The sequence below is a fragment of the Podarcis erhardii genome, assembly GCF_964252035.2.
Source record: "Podarcis erhardii genome assembly, chromosome: 12".
NCBI classification, from domain to species: domain Eukaryota; kingdom Metazoa; phylum Chordata; class Lepidosauria; order Squamata; family Lacertidae; genus Podarcis; species Podarcis erhardii.
In genome coordinates, this window is record NC_138513.1 from 39,539,421 (window position 1) to 39,560,325 (window position 20,905).

Sequence of the window (20,905 nt, forward strand, 5' to 3'; positions counted from 1 at the left end):
CCAGGCCGGAGACAGTGTTGAAAAGGCCCTGGCTCTGGTTGAGGCTAATCTAACTTCCTTAGGGCCCGGGACCTCTAAGGTGTTGCTATTTATGGACCTTAAGGTCCTCCGTGGGGCATACCGGGAGAGGCGGTCCCGTAGGTACAAGGGTCCTATTTCCAAGAGAAATAGTTTCTCTTGGCTTCCAAAAGGTTGAAGAGAGGACTGTGCTTTTGAACATTTGAGAAGTACCTTCTATCTGCCAGGTTTATTTCTATCCAAGAGCTATTTTATGGACTTGGGACTTCTTACTCAGCAGCGTCCATGGGATTTAGGCAGGGAAATCAACACCCAGAGGATCATGGCTTCCCCATCTTTGCTACGGAATATTGGGGGGTGGGGTTGTTAAAAAAACCCCTCACAGAACTGAAAGGCCGAGGAGGAGGAGGAAGAGGAGACACAGCAGGAACAGACCCTGTCCCTCTATAGGAGCTAGAGTCCAGCTTTGACTCCATTTTGCAAAAGAAGGTCCCTAAGAAACACTAACTCTGCCCTAAGCAAGGCAACTGCTCCCCCATTACGTCCCCTTAGCTGTCACGCTAGGACTGGCATATCTGGTTCAGCTCTGAAAGGCTGCTCTTGTGAACTTTCTCCGTTATATCCTGCAACTTTATTGGGTACAACTATGGGGACCCATAGTAAAAACAAAGAAGGAAAACACTTAAAAGACTATACCATTTTGACAAAAGGAGAGATTTTCCTGAGCCTGGTCCTCCAGACACGAGAAGGGGCGGGATTGGCGCTGGGGCTGCCACCAAGTCATTCAGGCGTTCGTAATACTGCAAACAAAAATCAGGCATCGTAACAAAGAGCTCTGGGGTTAAGTCAAGAAACAGAGTGATTCAAAAATCTAAGCATCTATTTGATCTTGAGGCTCTGTGTGATCTAAGAAGAAGATATAACAGCATCTTGGGTCCCCCAAATGTTCAGTTCTAAACACATTGACTCGTAAGTCACGCTGAATTTAATTGGCTTGTGTCCACATTAGTATTCTTAAGGACACTGTCTTGGTCACAGATTAGCTCACAAACATAGTAGCCACCATCACTCAGCGGAGGCAGAGCTGAGCTAAGCTTACTTTCTCAAATATAAAAGGATGTCACATAGAGGAGGGAGAAAGGTTGTTTTCTGCTGCTCCAGAGAAGCGGACACGGAGCAATGGTTCCAAACTACAAGAAAGAAGATTCCACCTAAACATTAGGAAGAACTTCCTGACAGTAAGAGCTGTTCGACAGTGGCATTTGCTGCCAAGGAGTGTGGTGGAGTCTCCTTCTTTGGAGGTCTTTAAGCAGAGGCTTGACAACCATATGTCAGGAGTGCTCTGATGGTGTTTCCTGCTTGGCAGGGGGTTGGACTCGATGGCCCTTGTGGTCTCTTCCAACTCTATGATTCTATGATTCTATGATTCTATGAAATACTGGCCCCATTCATGCACCACATGGTTAATAGGCTACCATGATAAGAGGGCTCTTTGGCTCCCTACTCATGCACAGAGGAAGCAAGTAATGACTGCTGGCTTCATGCTTATGTCTGAACCAGGGATCATTGTTTATTTCCTCTATGCATGAGTGGGGGGAGCAAAAGAGCTCTCCAAGGCATGATCACAGCAAACCACTAACCATCATATGCAAACCACATAAATATTTCACAAGTAGACTTGAATGTCTGGATGCCTTTGCTCTTTTTTAAAAAAAGAAAGTCAGATATTCAATTAGGGGTCTCTCACCATCATGTCATTAAAAGTGTCATAGCACATGCTCTTATAACTAAAGGATTTAGTATGATTCTTCAAAATTCTGGAGGGACAGCTCTGCTTTTAGCCTAGGCCCCTCCCCACCAAAATGCAGAATCGCCTCTTACAGCCAATATACTGAAATTCAACATACCCAGAAACAGGTGCAATCCTTCCAACATTGATTTATGTAAATGTGATAGAAAAGATACATCCGCAAAACTCTTAAATTCACTTAGCATGAAACAATTTCTTCCAGTGTATGACTTTTTGAACTCTAGGAGCACCACTATTCCGTGAGCTACATTTCTAACGTGAGTGCATTTCCCCCTTCAAATATTCTTTCTGGAGTCTTGGCAGCCAAGCCATTGTACACAATCCAGGCCCCTGTTATGCATGCTCCATTGCACACCCAGCTCCCCTGCGCATGTGCCGCCCCCTTGATTAAAACACAGAGGGCGCACACCTCCATGTGCAAAGGAATGTATACATAGAGTTGGTGCCCTTCTTGCCAACAGTGTTCTGTTTAGATTTCTGTGTATGAAAGAAACCAGTGGATTGCAGCAATAGGGTACAATGCAGCAAAACCCAAACGTATTTTAAGTGCCAGGAAAGTCAACAGGACCTTCAGCCTTTTGATTCAGAAGCAGTTCCTGTTAATTTTAACAGCAGTTGTTTGCATGTAAGCAGGTGCAGGATCTCAGTTAAAATTTGTACAGTTATCAAGCTTTTTGTTTTAAAGATTATCTTGTTCAAAGGGACCTAACATATACAGTGGTACCTCGGGTTACATACGCTTCAGGTTACAGACTCTGCTAACCCAGAAACAGTACCTTGGGTTAAGAACTTTGCTTCAGGATGAGAACAGAAATCGTGCAGCAGGAGGCCACATTAGCTAAAGTGGTGCTTCAGGTTAAGAACAGTTTCAGGTTAAGAACGGACCTCCGGAACGAATTAAGTTCTTAACCCGAGGTACCACTGTACCAGAGACTTGCCAAGTCAATAGATTTCCCCCATAACTGGTTTTACACTGTGGCTCTGATCCTCAAGTGGTTTAAAATACACCTGAATGAGGAGGTTGCACATGCTCACTTGTTTTTGTCAGCTGTGAGCCACCTTGTGCTGGCCCCCGATCTGCCATTTGCACCAGCAGAATGAGCACCGTTGCTGGAAAGCACTCAGAAAACCTTTGTCTGGGAGCAGTCTAGACTTAAGGTTAAGTTTTTATACTTGTTACTTCAATAGTAAGGAAGCATACAGCCAGCTGGAATACGATCATTACATTTCCTCCTTGGTATAGGCACATTTGGCAATTGTCCCAAAACCAACCGAATCGTCTGCCTGAGACATATGGCCGCCTTCAGCCTGAGGACTGAAAGCCTCCGGGGATGTTTGCAAACCCCACTCCTCCTGCAAGAGTGGCAGCCCTGCTGCAAGTGAAGAAAAACAGACACAAACACTTATTGTTTGCCTTAAAATAGGGCACAAACTTACTTTCTCAAATCCAAGCTCAGAAGTTGAACTGGACGCCTGCTGGAAGGCCTCCATCTGTTCTTGTTCATCGTGAGCATCCCAAAGCACGTCTCCAAAAATTTCCTCTTCGGGAATGGAAGGCTCAGCACTGTCTGTTGCGCACTTCCTTTCCAGTTGTGTAATTTCACAGCCCAGTATATCCTATGTTAGCAGAAAAACAAATCCTATGAAGAAGCAGTGAGTGACTCTTGTCTACGAAGTGGTCAGTGCAAAAAGAAGGAGGTAAAGGTAAAGGTAAAGGGACCCCTGACCATTAGGTCCAGTCGTGACCGACTCGGGTTGCAGCGCTCATCTCGCTTTACTGGCCGAGGGAGCTGGCGTACAGCTTCGGGGTCATGTGGCCAGCATGACTAAGCCGCTTCTGGGGAACCAGAGCAGCGCACGGAAGCGCCATTTACCTTCCCGCTGGAGTGGTACCTATTGATCTACTTGCACTCTGACGTGCTTTTGAACTGCTAGGTTGGCAGGAGCAGGGACCGAGCAACAGGAGCTCACCCCGTTGCGGGGATTCGAACCGCCAACCTTCTGATCGGCAAGTCCTAGGCTCTGTGGTTTAACCCACAGCGCCACCCGCGTCCCTAAAGAAGGAGGTGCTGGGGCTTAAATCTACCCCAAGGACTTCTCCACCACCAAATTCAGGTGGGCTTTGGAGGAATCATCCTTTCTTCATATAGTTCATGTGTTTTAGTGATGTCCTGCCATCAGTCCAGTTCAAACTTAACATAAAACCATGGTTTTCCTACTACTTTCCTACTACAGCAAATCTTGGGCTTACACGCTTTCTGTTTTTTCCTCTTCTGAGCATACAAGGAAAGAGACTGGAAGCTTCTGATGTCAAACAAACCATTCTGCTGATGTTCTATTTCAGGAGGACATGGGTGGCGCTGTGGTCTAAACCACTGAGCCTCTTGGGCTTGCCGATCAGAAGGTTGGCAGTTTGAATCCCCGTGAAGAAGTAAGTTCCTGTTGCTCTGTCCCTGCTCCTGCCAACCTAGCAGTTCGAAAGCATGCCAGTGCAAGTAGATAAATAGATACCGCTCTGGTGGGAAGGTAAAAGGCGTTTCCATGTGCTCTGGTTTCCGTCACAGTGTTCCGTTGTGCCAGAATCAGTTTAAGTCATGCTGGCCACAAGACCTGGAAAGTTGTCTGTGGACAAACACCAGCTCCCTCAGCCTGAAAGTGAGATGAGCGCCGCAACCCCATAGTCACCTTTGACTAGAGTTAAGAGTCCAGGGGTCATTTACCTTTCTTCTTCTTCTTCTTTTTTACAATTTCAGGGTAGTTATTGAGAACAAGCCGGGGACAAATCATGATTTCAGATCTTTGCTTGTTCTCACCAACCACAGTTCAAGCAACCCACAGTTTCCCGAAGTTTGGATATTACCTAAACCTGCAATTAGTTCTAAAGCTGAAGCCAAATGCTTTTGGTTTCCCCCTCGGGCTTTAAATAAGATGCTTTAAAATATACTTTAGATATGTATATAATAATGCAACGTGTGAAGCAACCCCTATTTATGCAAACGAAAGTCAAGAACCCCCTGTTGATTTACTCCTTTAAAAAAAATATCACAGCATTTACCGTATTTTTCGCTCTATAGCACACACCCGACCATAACACGCACGTAGTTTTTAGAGGAGGAAAATCCGTAGGCATGCCACCCATAGGCATTCCCTCCATAACACACACAGACATTTCCCCTTACTTTCTAGGAGGAAAAAAGTGAGTGTTATGGTGCAAAAAATACGGTATACACTGCTTTTCCACCAGACAACTGGCCTTTGGGGAAATACCTGTTTTATGGTCTTTTCCACATAATTATAGACTTCACGGGCTCCTTCCTCTTCTCCTCCCATATGGCTGATGATCTGGGGTAGGAGGAGAGAGAAATGATTCTGAAAAGACTACGTCTCCAGATAGAAGTAGGTTGTTTTTACAGACCTGGGGCGTCTTATTCAGAAAAGATTTGCACACTTTAAAAAAAACAGAAAGTCACTTCAGCATACTACTCTCCTAGGCAACAATAATTAAATCTCCTGATTCCATAGGAAGCCTAGATGAGCTACTCTTTTCCTTTTAAAAATTGCTTCGTTACAAACATACACAAACTTATCTACATTTTAAAATTAAATATCACAAAAATAATTAAATGGTGTTGTTGCTTTTCAAAGGGTGTGGAACATCAGGCCAAGCTGCATATTTGGATGAAGGGCTGTATTTAAAATTTGCACCGCTATGCAATAACCACCCAATACAGTGGTGCCTCGCAAGACGAAATTAATCCGTTCCGTGAGGCTCTTCGTATAGCGGTTTTTTCGTCTTGCGAAGCAAGCCCATTAGCGGCTTAGCGGCTTAGCGCTATTAGCGGCTTTTAGCGGATCAGCTGATAAGCGGCTTAGCGGCTTAGGAAAAGGGGGGGAAAGGGGGGGAAACCCACAGGAACTCACAAGACATTTCGTCTTGCGAAGCAAGCCCATAGGGAAATTCGTTTTGCGAAGCGCCTCCAAAATGGAAAACCCTTTCGTCTAGCGGGTTTTCCATCTTGCAAGGCATTCGTCTTGCGGGGCACCACTGTACTAGCCATTTCAAACTCAGTAGTACAAAGGGCAGGCATGACAGAAGACAAAAATGAATGCTAGTAGGGAAGAGTAATTCGAAGTATCTTCATTCTTTGAATCAAATTAATTTTAAGGACAGAACATTTTTTTCAGAAGTTAACTACATAAACAAAAGCACATTTTAAAGGCCAAAAAATAAAAAATAAAAATCCTTCCTCATTAGGGTTCAAGGTGAAAAATATTAGAAGCAATATCTCTTTTTGGAAACCTCAAATTTATATTAAAGGCAGAAACAACTATTGCAGCGTGACAGTAAACAACTATCTAGGAAGCGAAATTGATTTGGGATTGCACAATCGGGTTGCCTGAATGTGTGCTATTCCATTATCTTCCTGCATGCACTATCCTTAAAAAAAATAATAATTAAGGAGTCACATACAAATTATGTTAACACCAGCTTCTACAAATGGTTACAGAATAAGAAAACTGATAAACGTACCAACCTTCAGCACACTCTCATTACCTTTGTTTTGTTTACATAACGAACTTGCTCAACTAATCGCTGCACAGAATCTGAACCAACTTGTCCATCTTCCAGTCGGTGGCAAATAAGCCGGGGCTTCCCTTCAGGGTTCTTCAAGAAGGCTTCTTCACACTCATCCAGCAGGCAGCTAGATTGAAAAAACCAGCATTTTTGTGCTATATACTATTCTGCTGTAGCACACAGTTTTCATCAACATCAGCCCCAAGGGTGCATTTTTTTTCTACAAAAGGCTCCAGTCAAAAAGGGACAAGCCTTTTTATCACAAAACAAGCAACACGCCTTTAAAAAACTGAGGGCAAAAATGTCCTGAGATTCAGAGTTGTAAAGAAACAGACAAAAATAAATAAAACCAAATGGGTCTTTTAAGGAAAAGTACCCTTAGGCTGCAATCCTATAAACCCCATTAAGCACAGTAAGTAGGCATTAGATATTGTGCTCTTAGTATTCTTTCTAGGAAGAATGCTGGTGTATACATTTGAATAAAGTAAGCGCACTTCAATCGGAATATGTTAGAAAACCTGAAAGGTTGAGACAAGCTGAGTTTTCAAACCTGGTTTAAGGCAGGTTCTGTATTCAAGTATTTAAAAACAAAACTGATTGAAAATATATTCCATAAACCCAGGAACATCTTAGTGACATAGTCGTCTTTTACTGATGCACTTTCCTGTTTCTGCTTAACGGTTTCCTAAGCTGCTAACTCACCTTGGCAAATTTAGATGCAAGAACAAAATGGCTAAAGAGCTTTTCTCAATTTCCCATTTTCTCACAGCCTGGAAAGTACTTTCAGTTTCTACTGGAAAATGGACAGCTTGGAAGAAGTATTCCATTGTTTCACAATATTTCCGAAGTTTGGGAGAGTATTTCTGAAAGTTAAGAGGAAAATGTGGGTTTTGTTATGGGGGCTAAACTGCCATCACAAAAAAACAAGATTGAGCCATTGTTTTGCTGGGTTTCACTAATTGGGGTTAACACAAGAAACTCTGGCTAGCAGTAAACTGTTAACCATTAAGTTTACTCTCAGCCACAGTCATTCATAAATGATTACTAGTAGTGGGTTGTAAGCCTGAGAGTCATTTGACATGCTGGATACAACCTTCCTTCCTAAATCGATTTATTTTCTCTCCAGTTAGCTACAAGACGCTCTGGATGATGCCAAGGACATGCCAAGAGACAGTCCCGTTCTTTTGTTTCTCAGATTTATTTACTTACAATAATTTATAACTCACTTTTCTATACAAGGATACTCAAACTGGTCCACACAACCGAGCAAATATAGTACTGAAAGACCAAAATAATATATTATACAAGCACAAGAATAATATCCAAGATCACAGCACAATTTCATGCACAGTTGAAAATAGAAGAGTTTCAAATCAGTTGACGTAAGACCCAAAAGCTCACTAGAACAGCCGTATTTTCATTGCTTCATGAAACATGGGTAGCAATGGTGTCGGGCAGACCCCTGTTGGAAGAGTGTTCCATGACACTGGACCTCCCACCCACTGCACCTCCAATGGTCGCAGAATCCAGATTTCAACATTGATTTTAGTGCTCAGGTAGGTTCATATTGAAGGCAGCATTTCTGGTTTGGAGGGGTTTGAACTTCCCTTTCTCAAAAAGGTTTGCAAAAGCCCAGGGGCATTTCAAGATAAGCATAACTATAATAAAACACTTCTCCAGTTGCTGTACATTATACTGAGAATTTGTTGGTAGATAGGTAAATAAATGACAGTGTGGACTACAACCAGGTGGATGGAAGTTATATTCTGATCAAACCAAAATTCAAAATAAAGTTGCTGTGTCACACAGCCAGAATATTATACTCTTTGCACTGAAGTGATTCATTGTGTCACACACCAGGTCACCAAGGCGTCATAAATTCAGAAAATTCCGCCCCATATGACAGAAAAAAGCCACATTATTTATGAGCCAAGTAATATATTTAAGGCTTATACTGTCTACTCTGGTGGGTAGCAGTTCTCTATACCTTGAGGCAGACACCTTGCTCAGCAATATGAATCAAAATTACTTTTAAACTGGAAAATGCCAAGTGGTAATGTGATGGGATAATGAGCTGCTTGTGCGTAAAAGCTTGATCCCTCTGGGGTTTGGCTGGTCATCCAAACCGATGCACTAACGGAGCCCCCAAAGCATGACTCCGTCAGTCGCTGGTAGTATCTGACAGTGGGCGTCTACGGAATTTACGCCAACATAAAAGCTGTTTGACGGACATGCGCCTTCGTGACTCTCTGCGTGACAGTTTCCGGCGAAGGGTGGGAGTTCCCAGCGGGGGTCCCGTTACCTCTCCACTACTCTCACTGGAAGCATCCCAGAGCCTCCCCTCCGCTGTGACTCCTGCACTCCCCCTGCTGGTTCCCTCTTCTGCTGCAGATTCTCTCCTATTCTCCTGGAGCCTGTCCACCACCTGTCTCTCCGATGGCAGTTCCCTGACATCCACCTCCCCCCCAGGGCCCCCTTCACCCCCTCCCGCCTCCTCTCCCACTGGCGGTGAGGGCGGAAAGCCCCTGAAGGAACTCTCCTCGTCGTCCGATGATTCTAACACTTCTAGCCACGGCGTACCGTCTCTCTCCCCGTCTTCCTCTTCTTCGTCGGAGTCGGCTTCTTCACCCACCCCTGACTCTGGGAACCCTTCAAACTCTCCTTCCTCATCGGTGGTCCCAAAGTGTTCCCTTCTAAATCGTGCCACGGGTTGCGGTTTTCTTGGGAAACGCTGATGAAATGTTTCTATTAAAACCTCGTCATTGACTACCTCTGCTGGTACCCAAGTGTTTTCCGACTCTACTTCCCCCTCCCATTCTACCAGATATTCCACCTGATTCCCCTTCCACCTGGAATCAATGATTCCTGCCACGTTCATGTCGCGCTCTCTCTCTTCTATCACGGGCGTTTGGGTGGCCTTTCTCTCACGCTCCCCCCACTCACGTCTCTCTCGGTACGGCGACAGTAATGACCTGTGAAATACTGGGTGTAATTTCATGTGACTGGGTAGCCTGAGTTTGAATGCCACTGGGTTGACCTGCTGTATGACCTCAAAGGGTCCCAATCTTTTGGGCCTCAATTTCTTACTCCCGCCCTTGAACGGTAGCCCTTGGGTGGACAACCACACCCGGTCCCCCACCCTTATAGTTTCACCTTCCCTCCTATTTCTGTCTGCTTGCTTCTTATATTCTTCCTTGGCTTTCTCTAAGTTAAGTTGAAGCTGACGGTGGATCGCCTCCATCTCTTCAAAAAAATATTCCGCCGCCGGCACGCTCCACCTCTCCCCTCCCTCTCCTGGGAATGCCCGGGGGTGACACCCATAATTTGCCAGAAAGGGACTCATCCCTGTGGACACGTTCTCCGCGTTGTTGTAGGCAAATTCTGCTAGAGGTAACTTATCCACCCAATCATTTTCTCTGTCTTTTACATAACACCTCAGGTATTGTTGTAAAACCCCATTTGCCCTTTCCGCTTGCCCATTGGTTTCTGGGTGCCGGGCAGTTGAGAAATTGAGTTCTACGTGCAGTAAGCTCATAAGTTTCCTCCAGAACCTGGAAGTAAATTGTTTCCCTCTGTCGCTCAAAACCCTCAAGGGGGCGCCATGCAACTTAAAAATATGTTCTACAAACAACTTGGCGGTTTCCTCCGCTGTGACTGCATGTGAACAAGCTATAAAATGACACATCTTGGTTAATTGATCTACCACCACCATGACAGCTGTTTTGCCTTTGGATTTTGGCAGGTCCGTCATAAAATCTATGGATACTGCCTCCCATGGCCTTTCGGGCGTGGGTAAGGGTTGTAATAGCCCCGCTGGCGCCACCCTCTCTCCTTTCGCTCGCTGGCACCTGTCGCAACCCCTGACATATTCCCGTACGTCCTCCCTCACCTTGGGCCACCAAAACTCCCTGGTAACCAACCACATGGTTTTGTGCTGTCCAAAATGTCCCGCTGTGGGGCTGTCATGCAACTGCTTGAGTACTCTGCCCCTCAGTTCCCCGTCGGGTATGTACAGTGCCCCTTTGTAATACAACGCCCCGTTCTTTTCTTCGAACCCCCCTGTGTTCTCCTCTGTCCTCCGGAGCTCTCTGAGTTTCTCTTGGGCGTATTCATCGTTCTCCGTACCCTCTATCAGTTCCCTCTGCCCCACCAATGCCGCCCCACACACCCAGCGGTCTTCAGGGATTACATGCCTTGCCTCAGGCGCTCCCTCCCCCTCTAAGTACTCAGGTTTCCTGGAAAGAGCGTCCGCCCTCACGTTCTCGGAGCCGGGCACGTAACGAATCTCAAAGTGGAATTTGGAGAACTCCTGGGCCCATCGCACTTGTCTCTGGTTCAGCACTCGGGCTGTTCTCCAGTATTCCAGATTTTTGTGGTCAGTTCGGACTTGAACCTTGTGCTGCGCCCCAATCAGCAAGTGCCGCCATTTCCGGAATGCTTCATGAATGGCGAGCAGTTCTCGGTCGTACACTGTGTAGTTCCTCTCGGATTTGTTCAACTTCCGCGAGAAGAATGCACACGGTCTCCATTCAGACGTATCTTTTCCCGGCTGGAGAAGAACGGCCCCCACCGCTCGGTCTGACGCGTCAGTCTCCACTCTCATTGGTTGTCGTAGATCCACGTGCAAAAGTTGCTCTTCCGACGCAAACGCCTGCTTTAAGCGTTCGAACGCCCTCTGCGCTTCTCCCGTCCAAACAAATTTCTTTTTGCTACTAAGACAATCCGTGATGGGCGCTGTTAAATGGGCAAAGTTTTTGATGAACTTCCTATAGAAGTTTCCGAAGCCCAGGAACCTTTGCACGTCCTTCTTGGTCTTTGGTGTTTTCCATTCCAGTACCGCTTGAACCTTGCTGGGATCCATGGCCAATCCCTTGTCAGACAACCGGTACCCCAGGAATTCCACCTCCTTGGTATGAAACTGACACTTCTCCAGTTTCACCCACAGCCGGTTTTCTCGCAGCTTGCTCAGTACCTCTCTTACATCTCGCACATGCTGCTCCTCATTGTCTGAGTACACCAGGACGTCATCTAAGAACGCTACGCAGTTCTTGTAGAGCAGTGGCCCCAGGACGTGATTCATGAATGATTGAAAGCAGGCGGAGCCCGCTTGTAATCCGAAAGGCATAACGAGGTACTCAAAGGCCCCCAAGGGGGTGAACATAGTGGTCTTCCACTCATCCCCCTTTCTCACACGTATCAAGTTATATGCCCCCCTAAGGTCCAGCTTGGTAAAAATTTTCCCTTTTCTCACCTGTGTTAGAATGTCATCAATTCTAGGCATAGGGAAAGTCACTGGTTCTGACACTGCATTTAGGGCCCTGAAATCACATACAAGCCTGGGCTTGCCCGTGTTTTTTTTGTCCACAAAGAACACTGGGCTGCCCCCCACCGCTCGTGACTCTCTGATGAAACCTCGCTTGAGATTCTTGTCAATGAACTCCCTTAACTCCTGCATCTCACTGTCTGACATTGCATACAGCTTGCCCACTGGCAATTGTGCTCCTGGGAGTAAGGTAATTTGACAATCAAAGGGTCTGTGCGGGGGCAGTTTATCTGCTTCTTTTTCGCTGAATACGTCAATCAAGTCAGCGTATTGTGGTGGCACCCTCCCCTTGTCCATCACTTCCATCCCTGCTAGAGTGGCCCTGGCGCCTGCCTGAGCCTCTCCCTCCTTGCAGTGTTCTAGGCAATGTGCTGATCCAAAGGAAACCACTCTCTGATGCCAGCCTACTAGCGGATCGTGTAGCGCCAGCCAGCTCATACCCAAGATAATAGGAGCTCCTCCCAAGGTGGCTACGTTAAACGCTATCAGTTCGGTGTGTCGTGCCACCCTCATTATCATTGGTACAGTCTGTTGGCTCACTTCTCCTCCCAACAGCTCCCTCCCATCAATCGTGGTAACCTGCAAAGGCTTACTCAATGGGATAGTCTGTATCTGGTGTTCAGCTGCAAACTCTTTGCTCATGAAATTACATGAGCTACCTGAATCCAATAGCGCTTTTATCTTCAGTGGGTGTCCGTTTGCCAGTTCCAGCAACACCTCTATCACAAGCGCTGGTCTTGGAGGTTCCGGCGTGGGCACATTCATTACTCCCTGGCCTGGCTGCTGTGCCCTGATGTTGGCAACCAGGCGTTGGCTTTTACTTGCTCCGTGATTTCTTCTTCCTCCTTCCCCCCAACAGTTCCCGCCATCCCTTGCCATTCCTTCCTTTGCGGACAGACTCTGGCAAAGTGACCTGGCTGTTGGCAGAGATAGCATCTCTTGCCGCTCTTTCCCTCCTTCTTCCGCCCTTCACTGGTGCTTGAAACTGCGCGCGCGCGCGCTGTTCCAAGTTCCATCGGCTCTGCTGGCGGGAAAGGCTGCTCCAGAATCTCTGGAATGCGGAAGTCCTTCCAACGTTCCCCCTTTCCTTCCCGCTTTTCCATAGCTCTAGCTTCCTGGCGTGATCCTATGGACAGCGCTGATTTAGTCAGCTGATCCATAGACTCCACCCTAGGCGCCCGGGAAAGTTCATCTTTCACTGCCGGAGAGAGACCTTCTTCAAACAGCATTTGAATAGGTTCACTAGCAAGGTCCCACCCAAGTCTATGAATCAGCATGGTGAACTCAGTCCAGTACTCACGTACAGATCGGCTCCCCTGTTTACACGCCATTAACTGCCTGCGCACCACTCCCTGCTCGATCTCGCTGGAAAACATCAAGTCCATGGCGCGGAAAAACTTCATTGTGTCCTTTAAGATTTCATTATTGGCTGCCATCAGGGGCCGAATCCAGTCCCTCGCCCCTCCCTCTAGATGGCCAATCACGTACGCCACTCTAGAGTTCTCGTCGGGGAAGTCATCAAACAGTAGATTGAGAGCATATTGCATCTCTGTCCTAAAGGCTTGATAGTTCCGGGGATCCCCCCCCAAATTTCTGCACCAGTCCAGGCACCCGTCTGGCAAGTGGGGTGGTCTTCCCCTTATCTGCTTCTTGAGCCCTCCTCTCCTCGAGCCTTGCCGTTTGCAGCGCCAGCTGGACCTCCAACGCCCTGTACCTTTCTTCCAGGCTTGGACCTGCTCCAGCTCCAGCTCCTGCTCCTCCGGTTCCGGCTGGTTCGCTCATGATGCCTTCTGCTTGCACAAGCTGCTTTCAAAGACTGTCAGATTGCTGTGATGGGATAATGAGCTGCTTGTGCGTAAAAGCTTGATCCCTCTGGGGTTTGGCTGGTCATCCAAACCGATGCACTAACAGAGCCCCCAAAGCATGACTCCGTCAGTCGCTGGTAGTATCTGACAGTGGGCGTCTACGGAATTTACGCCAACATAAAAGCTGTTTGACGGACATGCGCCTTCGTGACTCTCTGCATGACAGTTTCCGGCGAAGGGTGGGAGTTCCCAACGGGGGTCCCGTTACCTCTCCACTACTCTCACTGGAAGCATCCCAGAGCCTCCCCTCCGCTGTGACTCCTGCACTCCCCCTGCTGGTTCCCTCTTCTGCTGCAGATTCTCTCCTATTCTCCTGGAGCCTGTCCACCACCTGTCTCTCCGATGGCAGTTCCCTGACAGGTAACCTAGAAATCTTATAAATACCAAAACACAGACTCTACTAACTGGGCAATGTTCCCTGTTTTGAAAACTGAAATCAGGATACGGTTTATTGTCCGTGTGAATCAGATTGCAAAGTGTTGTGACAACAGAACACAGGACAATGCAGAAAAGTGTAGAAAATCACTAGTATATCGTGCACACATTTTTCTCACCTGGATGAAGATGTCTACTTCGTTCTGAGTCTCTTCTGTACTGATGAGATACACCCTAACTGTATTGCTCCACAAAGAGTGGGAAAACAAGGGAGTGACTTGCAGCAAACTAGCGACAGCTGCATCCCAGTCATCTGCAAACGTAAGAAAAGACAACAAACACAAACACATTGTTAGCCAATTCAAAACCACCAATCAGCTTAATGTAGCCCAGCCAGTCCATCCCTCCCACCAAGCTCTTCCAACAGTCACAGGGGGCGGTATGCAATTGGCCTGCCCTGTCAATGTTGCCAGCCTGGAACTTAAGGGCCACAAAATGTTGATCATTCGTCAATATTTATTTAAACTGAATGTCACGTTTCGAAGCAGCAAATGAAAATATCCTGTGCTCCCAAGTACGTGTGCCGTAGTGCTCTCTTTAAAAATAAAAGAAGTCCCTTTGGGTGGTTTCACACAAAGAGAGACACACATATGACTTCTGAATTTGAAAAGTGATAAGTGATGCCACTGGTCTCATCACCTCCTGGCAAATAGAAGGGGAAGAAATGGAGGCAGTGAGAGATTTTACTTTCTTGGGCTCCATGATCACTGCAGGTGGTGACAGCAGTCACGAAATTAAAAGACGCCTGCTCCTTGGGAGAAAGGCGATGGTAAACCTAGACAGCGTCTTAAAAAGCAGAGACATCACCTTGCCAACAAAGGTCCGTATAGTTAAAGCTATGGTTTCCCCAGTAGTGATGTATGGAAGTGAGAGCTGGACCATAAAGAAGGCTGATCGCCGAAGAATTGATGCTTTTGAATTATGGTGCTGGAGGAGACTCTTGAGAGTCCCATGTACTGCAAGAAGATCAAACGTATCCATTCTTAAGGAAATCAGCCCTGAGTGCTCACTGGAAGGACAGATCGTGAAGCTGAGGCTCCAATACTTTGGCCACCTCATGAGAAGAGAAGACTCCCTGGAAAAGACCCTGATGTTGGGAAAGAATGGGGGCACAAGGAGAAGGGGACGACAGAGGACAAGATGGTGGGGCAGTGTTCTCGAAGCTACCAGCATGAGTCTGACCAAACTGCGGGAGGCAGTGGAAGACAGGAGTGCCTGGCGTGCTCTGGTCCATGGGGTCACGAAGAGTCGGACACGACTAAACGACTAAACAACAACAACAAAGTGATGCCTCTAACAACCACAACAACCCAACACCCATTTCAGGATAGGGAGGGAAGATTCATTCAATCAATCAATCAATCAATCAATCAATCATTACTTCACCAGTTTAAACCTCAATTGGCACTATAGGTCATCTACAAAGAAGCTGGAATTTGTGCAGGTACGTGATATAACTAAAACACTGGTGAAAAGATGAATTGCTCTGTAGGTCGACTCCGCATTTCAGCCAAAGATTGTCTTGAAGTGATACAACACTGCAATATTTTGTCTCGGGTCTTTTTAAATTTTAATTACCCTTGCTTCAGAGAGAACCAAGCCCTTACCTCTGTTGACATTTGCAAATGGCCCTTCCACATCTATGGAGCTATGTGCAAACTCAGGGCCTCGGAAGGACTGTTGAAGCTGTATCATGCTGCCCATGGAAGGCTCGCTTCCCAAAGCTCCGCCAGTCCAATATTCGGTCTGAGCTCCAGTGGCTTAAAAATAAAACAAGCATTTACTGATGAATACCTATTGTTTACATAGACTGGTCATCAATAACCTAGTCATTTAGGAGACATGCAACAATTTAATCAGCATAACATAAATCAAATGATGAATTATCAAAGGCAGCCCTGTTTAGGGAAGCTTTTAATGTTTGATGCATTACTGTATTTTAATGTTTTGTTGGAAGCTGCCCAGAGTGGCTGGGGAAGCCCAGCCAGATGGGCGGGGTATAAATAATAAATTAGTAGTAGTAGTAGTAGTAATGTAAGACAACAGCTTAAAATGCAAACAGATTAATATCATTGTATAACCCAGGCTAGCTTCTGGTGTTGATGTAATATCTTGGGTGATTGGCCATTAAGGGAAACAAAGGAAAGATGCTCTGTGTGAGATGGCAAATAGTTAGAAGGACAAAGCCTGAATTTAGGGGTTGAGTTGCAGTGATGTGACCAAGAATTAAATCAGCAATCTGGAGAGTCAGAACAGTATTTGAGAGCAATTGTTTGATTTCTGTTTGAATCCAAGACTGCAGCTATAGGAAAATTACGACCTTTTTGGGGTGTTAATGCTGCAACCCCTCCACCATAGGCTTAGGTTGTATATAGGTGTAGATAAAACTTTATATCATAAAGACACCGCAGTCTCTGCTGTGCCTCATTTCCAAAAGGAAACATGAACACTGGGGAAGCCCCTAAGACCCACAGAATCTTGCACCGCTACGAGTTTGGAGTGGGGTGCAACATTACATTTGGGGGTCAAATAGCATCTTTTGGCAGTCGTGCACGTGAGGATCACTGTACAGCGATACTACAATTTGAAATGGCTTGTGTGATGAGTTCTTGGGTGGGTGGGTAGTAATTTAGCAGATTATCATTGTTTAAAAGTTAATAGTATATTGTAGTTTTTTTAATCCACTAGGAATAGAACTTTTTTTCTATCTTATGCTACACATTCATACAGTGGTACCTCTGGATGCGTACAGGATCCATTCCGGAGCCCCGTTCGCATCCTGAAGCGAACGTAAGACACGACTGCGCATCTGCACATGTTGTGTTTCACCGCTTCCACGCATGCGCGTGACGTCGTTTTGAGCGTCTGCGCATGCGCGAGTGGCGAAACCCAGAAGTAACGCGCTCCGTTACTTCCGGGTCGCCACGGAGCACAACCTGAAAATATTTAAGCTGCAGCATATTCATCCCAAGGTATGACTGTATACATTTCCCCCCCACATGACTGGCAAAAGCAGCAGGTTAAAATTCTTACCGGTAACCTCCGTGCAGCTGTCATCTGAATCCGACTCCTCGGGATCAAAGAACTGGATGCCCTGGGCCTGCAGCCTCTGCAGTTTTGCCTCCAGATCCCGCTTAGCCCTCAGTAAATCCTGAATTTCATTTTCCTTGGTTTCTCTAAAAATCTATATAAAAAAGTAAGGTTAACTATATGAACCTAACCACCAGCCAGAATTTACAGCTGTTCTAAAACACCACTTAATAGTATGTGAGAGTCCTTTCATGCTGGCATGAAACTAACACCTGCTGGGACAGTCCGATGCACAAGCGACAGGACCCTCAGCCCCCACCACGATGCAATGTGAAAGACAGAAGGGAAATAAGTACAGTGGTACCTCAGGTTAAGTACTTAATTCGTTCCAGAGGTCTGTTCTTAACCTGAAACTGTTCTTAACCTGAAGCACCACTTTAGCTAATGGGGCCTCCCGCTGCTGCCGCGCCACCAGAGCATGACTTCTGTTCTTATCCTGAAGCAAAGTTCTTAACCTGAAGCACTATTTCTGGGTTAGCGGAGTGTGTAACCTGAAGCGTATGTAACCTCAAGTGTATGTAACACGAGGTACCACTGCAGACACAAATCGGAACTGCAACAAAATCTTGCAGTGTGGAGTGGCCCTGTTTAGGGTTTTGGCAACTTTTCCTTCTTCAAAATGCTCCACTTGATTCCTGCCTCTAGTTTTGTGTTTTCTCCCATTAACAGACACTCGGCATACATGTTCAGTGCCCACTGAATTGCAGGGAGGTCCTCCCTTGCATATTCCCAAAGCATATTGATACCTACTTTTTGTTTCTCAGCGGCCAGTCCTGGTTTCAAAAGCTACCAGCACTCAGCACCTGAATTGGCTGCTAGAAGGAGCGATTTACCTTGAACTGCCTCTTGACTTTGTCCCGGTCGTGTTCGAATGTAGCTGCTCTCTCCATGGCTTGATATTTGGCTTCTAGAGCACTTTCTTTCTCCCGGAGTATCTTTTGATAAGTTTTCTGAAGTGCCTAAAAAAAGACCAGTGTTATTGAGAGAGAGAGAGAGAGAGAGAGAGAGAGAGAGAGAGAGAGAGTGTGTTCTCCCTAGGATGAAAAATTACAGTTAAGCAATGGTTTTGACTGTTAACGTCTAAGTGTCAGAATAGAAAAATTGGCAGCTTGCAAGAAGCTGCTCTCCAATTCCAAAGCGGTGTTGTTGTTGTTGTTTTCATAGAATCATAGAGTTGGAAGAGACCACAAGGGCCATCGAGTCCAACCCCCTGCCAAGCAGGAAACACCATCAGAGCACTCCTGACATATGGTTGTCAAGCCTCTGCTTAAAGACCTCCAAAGAAGGAGACTCCACCACACTCCTTGGCAGCAAATTCCACTGTCGAACAGCTCTCACTGTCAGGAAGTTCCTCCTAATGTTTAGGTGGAATCTTTTTTCTTGTAGTTTGGAACCATTGCTCCGTGTCCGCTTCTCTGGAGCAGCAGAAAACAACCTTTCTCCCTCCTCTATGTGACATCCTTTTATATATTTGAACATGGCTATCATATCACCCCTTAACCTCCTCTTCTCCAGGCTAAACATGCCCAGCTCCCTTAGCCGTTCCTCATAAGGCATCGTTTCCAGGCCTTTGACCATTTTGGTTGCCCTCCTCTGGACACGTTCCAGTTTGTCAGTGTCCTTCTTGAACTGTGGTGCCCAGAACTGGACACAGTACTCCAGGTGAGGTCTGACCAGAGCAGAATACAGTGGCACTATTACTTCCCTTGATCTAGATGCTATACTCCTATTGATGCAGCCCAGAATTGCATTGGCTTTTTTTAGCTGCCGCGTCACACTGTTGGCTCATGTCAAGTTTGTGGTCAATTATTATGTTTGGTCTTGTAAACCTATGCCTCTTTTTGCTAGCCCAAGATGGCTGCCCCAGCCTTTCAAGCCCAAGATGGCTGCCCCAGCCTTTCAAGTTACCTGTAGCTCTGCCCGAAGTCTCTTGTTCTCCTTATCCAGCTTGTTCTCCTTTTTCATCATAGAGGCCACCTCGTTGTTCTTGCTGATGCGGAAGATCTCGTACTCCTTTTTCAGCCGCTCGTACTCTGCCATGCATTCCAGCTCCTGTACGGACGCTGTGGACTTGAAGCTGGCTCCGATGAGGCCTCCAGGCCGCGACGTCCCTACACGGCGGAAGGAGCTGCGCAGGAGCCGGGCTTTGGGCTTCACCTCCACGGGGATCTCGCAAGCTTCGCCACCACCTCCCTCGTAGGTGTCTTCAATCACCTCCCCAACTGTGCCGATGGGGTTCACCAACGATGAAGCAGTCCCCATAGCACCTTCTTCAACCCTGTATCTTCTTGATGGAAGTTACTGCCTTACTCAAAGGCTACGCCAAAACGCCAGGCATTCACCCTTCCTCAGTATTTATGCCAAGACCCGCAACTGCAGATTTAAAGCTCTGTGCCAGCCCTATAGCCACAGATCGGCCTCAATCCTCTCATTCCACTTAGCCATGAACTGTTCCAAGATTGTCCGGCTGCTTCAGCTAGCCAGCTCTTTAGGTTCGCAACATGGCCAGGGTTTTTTAATGCACAGTCTTCAGGGCTCTGCATCTTCTAGATAATCAACAGGGAAATATTTTTAAAATTTGCAAATCAGCACGTACAGATGAAGAATGACAACCCTACTCCGCCTGACAAAAGTTATTTGATTTTATTATTTTTCTTAAACCCCAACACACTACCAAGCGCTGGATTCTCCTCTTGGTCAGTTCTTACGCCGCCCAGCCAAGACTGCAGCCACATGGTAAAGATTTTATGCGTCTAGCCATCCTTACTACCACACCCGACTTCTGAATTTACCCAGCCAGCTGACCATCCCTGACTCACCGATTAATGTCTCCTGAAACAAGTCTGGGTGAGTCTTCCTTTCGGTCCACTTTCATCCCCGGCACCGGCTGACAGAACAGCAAGTGCAGCCCTTAGACACACTTACCTGAGGGCAAGTTCGTGTGAACTCAATGGGGCTCCCTGCTGAACAGACACGCGTATAGGATTTGCAGCGCAAACCCGGTCCTGTCCCGCTCTCCTCCTAATAATGCATGCTTACTAGGGGGGCGAGTCCCGCCGACTCGCGAGTAAACACGCGCGCAGGGCCGGGCTGCATTCTGACGTGACTTTCCTAAAAGGCTGAAACCCTCCTACCGTCCCAAGGGATGACCCAAAACTGCCCAGTCCGGTCAATATCTCCACCCCTCTTGCTAGAAAGGCAGAAGTCGCCAAAAAGTTTCCCAGAGCGCCCGACGCAGAAGGCAGGAGGGGCCAAGCGCTTGACCGCCTTCCTCTGTCTGGCTGACTTTTTGCAGCTCCCTCGCTGCTTCCCGCAGCAACGGAGGGGGAGAAAGGAAGGAGGGAAGGGGAAAGAGGGAAAAGGAGGAGGAGGAGGCAGTGACGTGGCTGCTTCTCCCTCCCTCGCTTCTGCCTCGGGCAGCGGACGGAGGCGCCGTCTAGGGAAGAAGGCGCAGCGCAGACGCGCGGTTACTTCTCTTTCTCCCAACTTTCGCAGCTCAGCCCCATCCGGAGGGTTTGCAGCTGCTCAACGGCCTCAGGGTGCTTGAGCCGCAGAGTTGGAAGGGAACCCCAAGGGTCATCTAGTCCAACCCCGTATCCCTCGCCCATGCAGGAATCTCAGCTAAAGCGCTGCTTAAGAAAAACCTCCAAGGAAGGAGAGTTCACAACCTACCGAGGGAGACGAGGTGTCTGAGACCCCCCCAAAATGTCTCTCGCTCAATGTAAACAAACTGCGAAAAAAGACTCTTACGAATTGATAGACGTACCTTTTATCTGTTTTGTAACACA

The 20,905-nt window shown here is 47.0% G+C and overlaps 1 protein-coding gene across 2 annotated transcripts in view; it reads right to left on the reverse strand.

Annotated features, from left to right (window-relative positions):
* NPHP3 (nephrocystin 3) overlaps window positions 1-20,560 on the reverse strand; it is a 235,347-nt gene extending 214,787 nt beyond the window's left edge. The window contains exons 1-11 of one of the 2 annotated variants that reach the window (XM_081881887.1): window positions 19,937-20,560; window positions 19,026-19,663; window positions 17,951-18,076; window positions 17,061-17,211; window positions 15,635-15,787; window positions 14,147-14,280; window positions 7,107-7,267; window positions 6,384-6,531; window positions 5,096-5,170; window positions 3,266-3,445; window positions 715-818 (exon numbers count right to left, since the gene is read on the reverse strand). In XM_081881887.1, coding sequence (XP_081738013.1) covers window positions 715-818; window positions 3,266-3,445; window positions 5,096-5,170; window positions 6,384-6,531; window positions 7,107-7,267; window positions 14,147-14,280; window positions 15,635-15,787; window positions 17,061-17,211; window positions 17,951-18,076; window positions 19,026-19,379 — 1,586 coding nt within the window. In that variant the 5' untranslated portion in view covers window positions 19,380-19,663; window positions 19,937-20,560. Of the gene's footprint in view, window positions 1-714; window positions 819-3,265; window positions 3,446-5,095; window positions 5,171-6,383; window positions 6,532-7,106; window positions 7,268-14,146; window positions 14,281-15,634; window positions 15,788-17,060; window positions 17,212-17,950; window positions 18,077-19,025 lie in introns of both variants that reach the window. The other variant, XM_081881886.1, reaches the window with a different exon arrangement.
* Window positions 20,561-20,905: the final 345 nt, after the last annotated feature.